At 36.6% G+C, this 13,320-nt stretch overlaps 1 protein-coding gene across 1 annotated transcript in view; it reads right to left on the bottom strand.

The window, feature by feature from the left end:
* Positions 1 to 1,381: 1,381 nt before the first annotated feature.
* The window catches only part of LOC137253276 (myrosinase 1), a 47,941-nt gene continuing 36,002 nt past the window's right edge, over positions 1,382 to 13,320 (bottom strand). The window contains exons 3-6 of the mRNA XM_067789910.1: positions 9,230 to 10,114; positions 2,253 to 2,400; positions 2,076 to 2,166; positions 1,382 to 1,815 (exon numbers count right to left, since the gene is read on the bottom strand). Of these exons, the coding sequence (XP_067646011.1) occupies positions 1,527 to 1,815; positions 2,076 to 2,166; positions 2,253 to 2,400; positions 9,230 to 10,114 (1,413 nt within the window). The 3' untranslated portion in view covers positions 1,382 to 1,526. The remainder of the gene's footprint in view (positions 1,816 to 2,075; positions 2,167 to 2,252; positions 2,401 to 9,229; positions 10,115 to 13,320) is intronic.

The following is a 13,320-nucleotide window of genomic DNA, read 5'->3' on the forward strand; positions in this document are numbered from 1 at the left end:
CTTTTATTTCCGGACTTTTATTTTTAAAAGTCCGAGTTTAACTAGTTCTATCGGACTCAAAAAATAAAAATCCGAAAATAATTTTTATCTTGATTCAAATATATTAAAATTCCAAAATTAATAGTTTTGCAAGGAGTTATATTATAAAAGGAATAACAGTTTCCTCCCCTGGTCTTCAAGATCATTTTAGAACTATCTAAGGATCTCAGGACAGTTTCGGGATGAACTCCGAAATTGTTGCGGAACTATTTCATGACCATTTCTATATAACTTCGGGACTGCCTCATGCCATTATTTCGAGAATTTTTTTTTTGTTTCTGCTCAAATCGTTGTGAGGGTTATTTCGAAATTATTTCATTTCGGGATTATTTCCAAACTCTTTTAAGCAGGGACGGAAACTATTATTCCTTTTATAATATAATTCCTTGCAAAACTATTAATTGTGGACTTTTAATATATTTGGATCAAGATAAAAATTATTTTCCAATTTTTATTACCTGAGTCCGATATAATTAATTACATCGGACTTTTAGATATAAAAGTGCGGAAATAAAAGTTAAGTGCGGACTTTTATTTTTTAAGGCCAAAATTTAAAAAAAATTTTTATTTCTGATAAGCCATTTCTTTGTTATCAAGCCGGACTTTTATTTTGGCCTTAAAAAATAAAAGTCCGGATTTGACTTTTATTTCCGGACTTTTATTTTTAAAAGTCCGAGTTTAACTAGTTCTATCGGGCTCAAAAAATAAAAATACAAATTTTACTTTTATATGTGGACTTTTATGGAAAAAGTTGGAAATATAAGAAGGATGCATGACTCGACATGATATTACTATAGGGATACCTGAGAACTCAAACATTTTCACCTAGAACAATTTTTTGACCCGGACTTTTTCGACTCCAAAAAAAAAAATTATTACGTTCCGTCCCTGGTTTTAAGGGATGATTCTGGTATGATTTAGAGATTGTTTTTGGAATAATTTGGAGCATGGAGTTGTTATAGAGTGAATTAGTTTCAGGACTATTGCAAGGATCATAAAGGAAATATTTCGGAACCATTTGAAATTGTTCGCAAGTTTATTTAGGAACTCTTTTGCCGACCATTCAGGGTCATTTTGCGCTTGATGTCTGCCAAAAAAAGTGTGTGGCATTTTCCTTAGTATCTATTGCAGATCTTACTGGAAGCAAGTTCGGAGGATTTCGATGAAGTTATTCATAGACCTCTCCACATATACAACAGATACTTCGCACTTACCTGATATTTTTTTCCATTAGTGACAAATAAGTATCATCTAAATCATCCACCCGGCCAATTACATTTTTATGAGAACAGCAAACAATTCTTAAAAAATTAAAACCCAACAAAATTAAAACCCAACAAAATTTAAAACTTAATATACAAACTTTATTTATATTAATTAAATCATATAATACTTTAGTCCTCTGTTATTTAATTTAAATATTACATACAAAACATATTTACAAAACACATAAAGTGGCAAACACTAACAACTACAATGATAATAACTTAAATTCGTAATAAATAATTAACAAATAAAAACAATAATGTTGTTGTTAAGGAATGCCAACTGTGACTAGTCAATATGCTGTTTAAGGAATTCCCACTCGATTTAGAATTATCATCAAATTCGGGCAATTGTGCTAACGCTTTGATTTGACTATCATCCAAAATTGGTCTATGACTCCAATCGATGGTATTTGTTTGGCAAATTTTCGCATAAACTCGAGCAGCAATTTTTGGTGTACGCGTGCGATTCGGATGATTGAAATCGACGTGATATAGGCCGAATTTTTCACTATAAAATTGTAGAAAAAAAAAGAAGACGAAAATATTTAAATTAATTTCGAACTAATATTTAAAACAATTAGGCAATTCACAAAAATGTCGTATTCGTTTTAAAGTCTTATTGTTAAGTTGTTTCCATAAAATTTGATTAAAACATAGCACATAAGACGAATAGGAGACCTTGTGAAAATATCCTAAATATTTTTTCTTTAATAGTTAATGTAAATTTGTATTGATTATTATTTTTTTTTTTTTCAAATGAGAACTTACGCATAGCCAGCTTTCCATTCAAAGCTGTCCATCAAACTCCAATAAGTATACCCCTGTACATTGGCTCCATCTTCGATGGCGTCCAATACAGCTGCAAAAAAAAAGCAATGGACTTAAATTAAAAGTATGTTCCAATATGTGAGTCTAACTTTCGACATTTTCAAACTTTCTACTCACCAGATAAGTAGGAGTTGATATAGTCCACTCGTCCATAATCGGCAAGGCCGCCCTTATCACTCACGCCATTTTCTGTCACAATTATTGGCGGATTGTCATATTCTCTCATGATCCACATGAGTAAATTGTACATGCCTTTAGGAACGACCTGAAATTTGAGGAAAAATAAAAACATTTTATCTAAGTTTCACCAAATAACACTGACACACAGATAAATAAAGAATAGCCAAGGTCAGGTTAGATTGACAAGGCATGTATGGAACTTCCCACTCTCTCACTCGTAGACATTTTTATCCATTGTGGATGCCCTCGCTGATATAGAAATAGTGGAACATTCCTCTAGCCAAATACTTTTACTTGATTTTTTATATAAAATTAAGTATGAGTAAAAGATCCACATACCTTACCTATTCCAAACTTTTAAAAAACCATTCTTGTACTGTATATTTCTTTTCATTGGGAGAATGCATCTTGCTCTTTTCCTATACAGGGCCAGCATAAGTTCCTTAAAACCTTACCATAATCCCGGTTGGTCCACACAGCAAGCTCTTTGCCCTTACATTATATACTTCGATCCTTCCCAGATGATGACCCTTGGCTGGTCGGGCGCAGCTTTCCCCTACTTTTATATATATTTCGCTATCTGCCCGGACTTTCTAACCACCAAATTTAGTCTTTTCAATATTGCTGCTCACGGAGACTTGGAAAAGGGAGACATTCGGATGTCTGGTTTCCAACAACTATTAAATGGCTCTTTAAGATTTCTGTAGCGAAATATTTCAGCTGCTCTCACTTTAGCATAGCATAGACCTCCGGCAGTCCCTGTTTCCATTTAAAGTCTGTAAGACTAGAATTCTCTACCACTGTCTAAGTTCTCCTTTCGGTCCTTTCTCGCTGTATACCTAATATTCTGCATCATGAAGTCACAAACTTTTTATTCATGTACTACGTCCAGTATAATGTTTTACGAAGTTGAGACAAACGCCTAAAGTCCTCCTTGCCCTTCCCACTCCTTTGCTAATTTTCCTTTTTCATCTTCTGTCCTTTTTTTCTCTACCTCTTTTTGTTTTATCTTCTAGTTCTCCGTGAAGAACTCCCCTTCTTATTCTTATACCTGGACTTTTCCGTCTCGTCATCCTCCTCCTCTCCTTCACGGTTTTGTTCACTGTATCCTTCTGTTACTCTTTGTTTCTCGTATTACTGTTCTGTTTCTTACTTTTCAAGTTATTATTACTCTTCTCGCCTTTATTCTTTTTACTATTTTTGTTCTCCTACTTCTCATACTCATATAATTCTCCTGCTTATACTCCTATCCTCGTTCTTGCTCTCTTTCTTCCCCTACCTTTAAATTCTCTCCTACTACGTATTTTTGCGCATCCTGTTTTTCTTATTTTATTCTCAATTCGCTCCTCATTTCTCATCTTCTTCTTCATCTCATTATTCTTCTTCTTGTAGCGGTGCTTCTTCTTCTACTTGTAGAATTGCTTCTTCTGCTCCCCTTCCTTCTAAGTATCCTTCTTTTACTCCTTATAATTATCGTTCTTGTTCTAGTTCCCTATTATCCCCTCCTTACGTTTATACTTCTCCTACTCCTTATACTGCTGCGCCTGTCCCGTCTCACTTGCCTCACGTGCATTTATAACTTTCAGGCTTTGCAAACGCGGTCTTCCTCCACAATTTTGGGTTTATAATAAGTAGTTACTACCAGACCGGATAGAAACTTTTCAGCCCAAACATTGGCTTGATTCTATACCAAGAAGTCTCCTTTCTCCGTCTTTCTAGCAATTTCACTACCTTCATTTCTTCCACTACTTTTTTCCTTTTCTTTATTCCATTCCTCTCATAGTTCTTGCTACTTAACTATTAAACGTGGTCTTTTTTGACATCTTCAGATGGTCGCTCGTTTTTAATTTCCTACAAATCGGCCATTTCACTTGATAGTAGATCTACTGCCATTTTCCGAGATGAAACAAGGATCGCGTCGTCGGAAACCGTCCACTAAGCACTTTGCTATATGTTAGCAGGTAGGCTGCTAGTATATCTTTTTCGTCGGTCAGTTTCGATCGGTGGCACGCTGATGCTGCGTATAATATTATCGAGCTTTTTACATTGGCTTACGGGTAGCTTCGCTTGGATGGCCGACGTTAGACATTATTCGCATAAGGGTTCCGCTAATGTCAGAAATTTTCCTTCCCACCGCCCTGAAGTGCTCTTTAAAAGCCAGTTTTGGGTCAATATTTACTCCTAAATATTTCAAATAAGGCTTTGAATTTATTTGATAATATCGGCTGGTTAGAAAAACTCAACCAAAGGCTGCTTTGAGCTCACCAACACGACTATTTTCTTATTGCGAGCCATCTTCAGCCTTATATTCGTAAGCCATTCCTTTTTTTTAGGCGGCATTGCATAATACTTGGAGCAAATTAAATATCTTGACAAATGCTACGACGACATTATCATCCACGTAGCCGACAAATTTGCGTGCCTCCGAAATGTAGCACACCGTCATACATCGCACTATACAGCGTTGGTCCTAGAACAGGTCCCCGAGCGACGTCGCCAGTGATAATATGCTTTCTTTGTCCCTCATTCTTATGAAACAGGAGTACTATGTCGCTAAAGCAGCTACCAATCAGGTAGGTAAAGCTACCTCTACTTCTCTAGCACAACTTATTTTACTCCTACCTCTTCCTCAACTCTACTTCTTCGTCTATCTCTACCTCTATCTCTTCCTCTACCTCTGCCTCTACCTCTATATCTATCTCTACTTCCAAATTTACATCTACTTATACTTCTCTATAACCCTCTTCAATCCAACCCGTCATTCTTTCTCTTGAGCAGCTTCAAACCTACTTTACTCAAAGTTCGTTAACCTCTCGAAAGCATCCCTGTTTGCTTTTTATCTTTTATGCAAAAAATACTTTGGCCAAACAAAGAAAATAAACTGCCTGCATAAGGAGCTCCCTTTGGAGAGTTTCCACATTATACCACATACCAGTCAACTTTCCATTAATCAAAATAAGGAAGCAAATGATTATCAACAAACAACCCTGCGCCCTGCGCTGTGTAGCAAATATTTGAAGGCAATAAAAAAAGCACTAAATTTATACCCCAAGGTGTGTTGTAACACAAATTGAATGACTTGTTTGCCTTTTTACATACATATAAATGCATTTATTTTTATTCCTCTTTTGTCCGCCCATTCTCGACCGAATCGGTACGAATTTAGAAAACAAGTTCTGGTACGCATAAAATCTGCAAAAAAAAAAAAAAAACGGACAAGAATGTTACACCTTTTTGGGTGAAAACTGTGATTAGCTGGTATTTCACTCCTTAAGTGGCTTTAATTGCTAACGGTAAATACTAAACGTGCGCACTTCACGTTGAGACTTAGCCATACTTAGTGCTACCACAAGAACTTTTCCGTTTTTGATTAATTTGGTGTTAACCTTGAACATTAACACATTGCCCGCCATTGTGTTATACAAGATTCTCCCAGAAATGGCTAATACTGTTAGCTCAATTGAATTTATAAAGATTGGCTTGCTCAGTTGTACATTTTTATTGGAAAAACTCATTTTGGTTTGGCGCCTGACGGATTGGCCAGTTTTGGCCAAGCTCCAAAAAGTGCGTCATTGATTTTCCGTTCTTGTTGTAAGATAGATAGTCAAGAGCAATGAAGGGTGTGTTCAAGGCGCCAAATAATAACAGCAGTATTGCTAAAGTGCTATTTAATAGATAGATACTCAAGCTAATAACGTGATGCAATAGCGCAGTGAACATTTTTTGTTGCGTTTGATTTGCTAGAGATGATCAATAGATTGTCAAAATTTTGTGCAACGACCGCGTGACGTTGAAATAGCTGATTAAACTTTGCCGAAGAACGTTATGCTCTGTCATAAAAAGTAACACTGCTGCAACAACTGCAGATCGAACACACCCAAATTCTTATATGAACTTTGATAATAGACACCCCGTTTTAAGAAGTTGCCGCCAACAGAAGAAAACATTACTATGCGCTCAAACTTCCAGAAAGAGTTAGGTTTAAATTTTCGGAGAACATTCTTTAATCCATTTTGAAAAGCGGACGGAACAACTTACTTCAAATAGATTTTGTGGCTTTGCAAACCCTTCGATTGTGTTTCTGCCACGAAATGGATACAATTAGTCTCTACATAGGACATGCTCAAACAAAAAGGAACAGTTCAACTCATACAAAGAGCTCAGAATTGGCATTGGTCGCATACTCCTTTGCCACTAGACTATCCTAGACTAATCGCATTTTTTGCAGGCTATCTCACACACCCACACATGTAGTCAGCAGCCGAAGTAGTTACTCACACATAAACGCATATGGCTATGAACTGCAAATATACACGTAAATAGCTGGTAACCAAGCATGAGCTACAACTGTTCGTGAAATTACAATAACATAGGACAAATGGGTGAACCAGGAAACCGAGAGTATAAAAGCAGCGCAAGCTGAGTAATAACTAATTATCCCAAAGTAATCTAAATAAAGACCAGTTTGCAATACTGAATATTGGAGTGATTTATTTAACAATTTAACGATTCGAAAGTTAGCAGAAGGTGCAAAAAAATCAGAAATCCCCAGAATTCGTTACAGTATTTAATAACGCCTGGGTAAGTTGTTGTGGGATTCCTCCAACCCTAATGCAATAGTAACCCAAGATTCCCAAACAAAATTTTTTTGACATTTCGTCTAGTCCGTTAGTAGGATGTTGGTCTAAGAGTGATGGCCTCGGAACTTAATGTGATATAAAGCACATTAATTGATGTTGGCACAATATATGTATATATGTAAGATAATTGCCTCTATTGGCTATTTGGAAACTACTTTGAAGTATGTAACCTAAAAGGGACCCGCCTGCATCCAAGAGAGCCTTGGATTCTGGAGCTCGATTCCACCGTGTTAAAAGTTTTATTTGTAGGACCAGCAGCATCATTGAGCTTTTTGTCCTCCTGCAACACCTTCTTAGTTCTCCTCTTGCCCCCTCCCCCCCTTGATTTAAGGCATTCGTGGTCCCTATCTACGTCGCACACTTCTATGGTTTTATAACTGTTGTCCTTGGAATTTATATTTCTCGCTATGACCCTGGACAGTTTCCAAAGTAAATTGTAAAATAAGGGATAAGAGGGAAAATAACGTAAAATTAAAGACAAATGATTAAAAAAAGAAGAATAGAAAGCGTATCTAAAGGAAATTGTGAGGGTGAAAATCAAAAATAAAGAGAGTAATGTAAAGGATTGGTGGTATTGGAAGAGGAAGATAAGAAGACCGAAAGCAAAATGAGGTAAAGGAAGACGGAGATGGAATGAGCAGAAGGGCAATAAAAAATTATGGTGGAAGTTAAAGAGATAGGGAAAGGAGAAAGAGAGGGAATGAAAGAAAATGGATGGCGAATAAGCAGAAGACCGAAAGGGAGAAATACTGAATATTTATAAAAAAATATGAAGACAAGTTTAGGCGATCCCGCTGCGTAATATTGTTTCTAAATTGACAAAAAAAACACGTTTTCTAAATATTTTAATGTTGTTTTTCCTGGGCCTTCAACGCGGGACCTTCGGTTTGGTAGGCGTGGTACGTTTCCACCACATCACAGCGGCTGCCCGGAACTGCTTTATTCGTTATCACAATCTCACTACAAAGTGGAGTTGGCGACTATTCATAAACCAGTTTTTTATGAGTCGTAGCGACAGCTTCAAAGAAATCGCCATGACGGACTGACTACGTCTCGTTCGCTATCATGCTGACGAGCATGATTGAGTTTGTAATTGCTATTTTCGAAGAGGGTGAGTGAGAACTACGATTTGAGCCTTATTTCTATGACTGTTCAGTCATGAGAGGCGCTCTCACTGAGACGAAGCCTGTCGCTGCTCACGTTGTTCCTTAGAAATATCTGGAGTGAACGGTTATTTCAAACTTCGGAAAAGTTATGCCGCACTGACATATGATAAAACTGGCCTAAGTGTTCTTGCATTGAGCGTATCATCAAGCTGTCCGATACTTGAAGAAGTTCAGTTCAGCCGCTAGTTTGACGTACATGTGCCTCGTAATTCAGTGGAATGGAATATGCCTTTCACCTTTTAACATCACATGTTAACACAATTTTTATACCACAAGTACTATGATGAAACTCTAAAAGAAATCAGGTTTTCTTTAACCAGTTTCGAAAGCATCGGGCAGGGCAGTAAAGCTGAAAGGTATTAGCTAGTCGAATCCAGCATTTGCATGCAAACACATAATTGGGATGGTGCTAAAAAAACTCCGCATAATTTGCTTCCATTCATAATTTATTCAAAATAGAAAAATTCGATTAAAAAACCTTTACTTTTAGGTAATTAACTAAATCGGCGTAAAAAACGAGTTTTGAAAAATGTGGCATAATCTAGAAATGATCAGTCATTCCTTTTTCGAACAAGCTAATTAAGTGATATTTTTAGCCAGCAAACTTCAATACTGGTGCGCTTTTATTATTTTTTCTGTATGCCTTTAATTTTTGCATATTTTAAATTAAATTTGTTGTATATTAAATTAAGATAAGAAAAAAAAATGCAAACAAATTTTTATTAATTCCAGCACCCACCGCCCAGCCCCAATATTGTCACGTTCGTTTAATACACGAGCCGCAACGTAAACACATTTGCATGCCGTCATAAAACGCAATACCAATCTGTTATTTAAATTCTATTAATAAATTTTAGTTTAGTAAAAAAATTTAACGTGTGTTACTTCGGAGCGAATAAACCCATTAACTCTTTTTAATGTTGAGGACCTATGATCTTTTAAGTGTCCCTGCTCGGGCGCTACTTGAAGGCTACTACATCTGTTAACAAATGAGTTGATGTTGCAAACATGGAAAGGGTTTGACAGAACCCTGGCTGAATTTGAAGTTTGTGTTATAAATGTATCGTTTAAATATTAAAAATTTATTTCAAAAATTTTTTTCACTCACCTTTAACCACACGGAACCCGATCCCGTCCAGTTAGGATCCATATCCTCAATAACGCCCATATCGTGACTAAACGATGGTACCGGGAAATTACCACTATTATTATGATCATTACGTGTTACACGCTTCGTAGTATACGAGTTAATACCAAAGAAATCGGACGAACCGCGTATCATACGAATTTCCTCCGGTGTAAACTCCGGCAAGCGTGTACGCGTAAAACCTTGCTCTTTACTCAAATTACGTATGCGATCAATCATAATTGGTGGATAATTGCCACTTTTCGAGAAAATCGGATGGGCATACCAACCCAAATAGAATTGCATAGCACGTTCTGATGCAGCACGATCTTCTTCCGAATCGGTTTTAGGTTCCATCCATGACGAATCCATTGTAATACCAATTTTACCACCTTGCAATGATTGATATTTTTCACGATACAATTGCACAGCTTCAGCATGAGCTTTCAACAAATTATGAGCACACATATAACTAGGAATACCAGGATAAGCGTAAGCGGGTGCCATATAATCAACACCATAACCAAATTCGCATATATGCCACGGTTCATTGATGGTAGTCCAAATTTTGACACGATCACCATATAAATCGAAGAGTAATTTAGCATAATCGAGGAATATGGGTATAATTTCTGGATTTGTCCAACCGCCTAATTCTTGTATGCGTTGTGGTAAATCCCAATGATAGATGGTGACCATTGGTGTTATATTATAGTGTAACAATTCGTTGATGATGTCGCTGTAATGACGTATACCTTCGCTATTCACCTCATTCATATGGCCGCTGGGCATGATGCGCGTCCAGGAGATCGAGAAGCGATAGACGTGTACGTTTAGATCGCGCACCATTTGTATGTCACGACGCCACTGTAAAGGTGGAGAAAAAAAGAGGGAGAGTGAAATAATGGCATTAGATACATATTCATTAAAAACTTTGTATATCAGTAGAAAAATCTAATAATTAAAAATAGTAGAAAGAAAATGCAACCGTGCTCTAAATTCGCATAAACAAAATCTTCTTAATTTATTATACTTAGGGCTTAATTCTGTATTGCGAACTATAGCTCAGACCATTGTGAATTCACACAAGTGGCGAATGTTTGAAAAAAACGTTCACAATAGTAAACAGCCCCGATCACCTGTTCAATCTCTGTTCGATTACTTACATTATTTTCCAAAAGTGTTTTTCAAACATTTTTGTAAACGACTGGTATATTACATTATTTACATATTTTAAAATTCTTGCTGCTCATATCTTATTTAATAGCTAGATTTTAGAAATTAAAGTCAATAATTAGTCTGACTTTCTGTATACAGAATTAAAAGAAAAGCTGATTTGAAACACAAATGGGCGATGCATGGCACTTCAATTTAATAACGGCGAGCAAAAAACAAACCTTACTTCCATTCTCTGACCATTCGCGACAACCATTCTCCCTGTCAGCTATTATTTGACAGGTAGGTATGGCAATGGAGGAATAGAGATTTTTCACTTGTTCACTCACGATTCGCCTCCAAAGGATTTCGTCTAGCAATGGTATTCTCGTTCGTCCTTTACGTTTCTTACTTTATTTCAAGGCGAATCCATACCAACTAACAGAATTCAACCAATTCGCCGTGCAGAAGAGTGTTAAGTCAAAAGAAAATTTGCATTGATTTCGATTAACTGACATATTAAAGTACAAGGCGCTGTATGGAAAATAATCAAGAAGAAGCAATCAGCTATTGGTATTATTACAACACCTGGTACTGAATTCGCCTTGCTTTATTTCAAACAGGAAGGCGAAAGTAATTGTAAAATGAAATGTTGGCATCGCTTAACATAGTGCCAAGGCGAATTCATTACAGGTGGTGTTATTCCATCAGCTGATTGCTTCTTCTTGATAATTTTCCGTACAACGCCTTGTACTGCAACATGTCAGTTAATCGAAATCAATGAAAATTTTCTTTGGACTTGACATTCTACTTTACGGCGAATTGATTGAATTCGCTTTGCCACCACCTAGTATAGATTCGCCTTGCATAGTGCAATAACACTAGCTTGTCATCTCTGAGGCGACACGAACGTTCGTTTCGTAATAGAGAATGAGGCCCTTAGAACCGATCTTTCAGTGCGAGTTTAAACTCCATTTAAAGTTGACAAGAGTATAACTTTGAAACTTTGTTCGATTACATAAAATTTTACTGCCCATTTCAGCTTAAGCGGTCGAAGTGGCAGGGTTAAACTCTAGTCAACTTTGAGATAATGGCGCATAGTCATAGTCAAAATAAAATAGGTTTTAAATTTATTTGCAGCTTTTTGACATAATTTTCCCCCCAAGGCCTTCGGGGAGTGTCTTTATCGCTACAACAAGAAGAACAAGGGAGCCTAAAGCTGCAGACATTGGTGCTTTATCGGTAACAGTATCGGTAACCTTATAACAGCTGATTCGACCAACCTTATGGAAATCAATGCAATCGATTATTGGTGCCGCTAAGGTCGTAACCGTATCGTAGCCAACCAATTGGTTTTTGGTTAACCGTCGTAACGATAAACAGCTGATTACGTTACCAATGACTCCCGCTTAATTATGGTTTTATAAGTGCTGCCAAGTGTTTTTCGTATTTAAATTAAGATAATGAACAATGTAGAAGAATATTAAGTAGCATTCAAATATTCCGTGTCCTCTGCTCGCCAGGTCAAGGCTCCAGCTATTATGGGCAGCGGAATTGCCAAATCTCGAGGCAGTAATTAAGCTATGCCCTAGAAAACTTCTGGTATTTTCCAAGTGGACGGAGCTATTCTATAACATTAGTCCTGGCACCTGATTCGGGTTATTCCGTTTGGTTGTCAAAAAAAATCTGGTAACACTATGGCCACATTTAGTCTATATGAGGACTTTATTGACTGGCCAGTTCAACCTAATCTAAATAACAATCCCCAAATAAAGTTAAGTTACATTCAACCTTTTCTTCTGAAAACGGCCCCTAGAATATACTAGTTTTAAGATGCGTAAATGTCATAGTTCCATAACCGCACGCACCTATTAATATCGAAGTATAATGTAACTCAAAAACTGCAAAGCAGAAAAATTTGAGAAATAGTGGAAGGGAACATAGACGAAGTTGTTGTTCTAAATCAGCTTAAAGCTGCAGACATTGGTGCGTTGTCGGTAACCGAATCGGTAACCTTATAACAGCTGATTCGTTCAACCTTATGGAAATCAATGTATTCGGTTATTGGTGCCATATCGTAACGTTAAGGTCGTAACCGTATCGTAGCCAACCAATTGGTTTTTGTTTTTTCGCCATATCCATAACCTAAAAATATTTGAGTTGGTGAATTTAATAATTTTTGTAGATTTTATTCATTGTTTTGGATACGTTATGACTAGACTTATTTTTTGTGGAATATGTTTGTAATTTTTCGCGTTTTCTTAATTTTTACGAAATTTTCACGATTTTTAGGTTAAAGCACCATTAATCGATAACAATGTATCGTATAGGGTTACGTTAGGATTACGACTACAGCGATGCGACAAACGGCACCAATGACTCCGCTTCAACGCTCCATTTACATATCTCCGAAAAGATGAACGATGAAGCAGTTGTTGACTGTGTAAAAAACCCCGGGACAACAAAATAAACCGAAGTCCAAGAATTTTAAGATAGAAAATTTGGGCAATTTAAAGAGGGTGCCACTGTTGAATGTTGTTAATCCTTTAAAATTTTAAGAACTAGACCGTAAAATTCAGACTAAGGGCCGTTTTTGCCATCTTCTACTTCACTTATCTACAAGTTATCGAAACTCCCGTTTCTCCATGTCTACTTAAATATCGAATGTCAATTAAATGCAAAAATTTTAAACAAAAGCCTGCTGTTTTGCTGGTTTGCTATTTGTTCCACAAAATTTTCAGAATTATTGATTTACTTGGAATATATTAAATAAAGCTATCTGAAATATCCTTCAGTTAACTGATAAAAAAGGAGAAGGGAAAGTGGTCAAGTAAAGGTGACGAGTGCTTCAAGGTATTTCTGTAGCTAGGAGACAATAACTACATTGCGAATACGGAACGAAAAGTTTCGGGATTGGT

The sequence above is a fragment of the Eurosta solidaginis genome, chromosome 5 (genome assembly GCF_040869045.1).
Source record: "Eurosta solidaginis isolate ZX-2024a chromosome 5, ASM4086904v1, whole genome shotgun sequence".
NCBI classification, from domain to species: domain Eukaryota; kingdom Metazoa; phylum Arthropoda; class Insecta; order Diptera; family Tephritidae; genus Eurosta; species Eurosta solidaginis.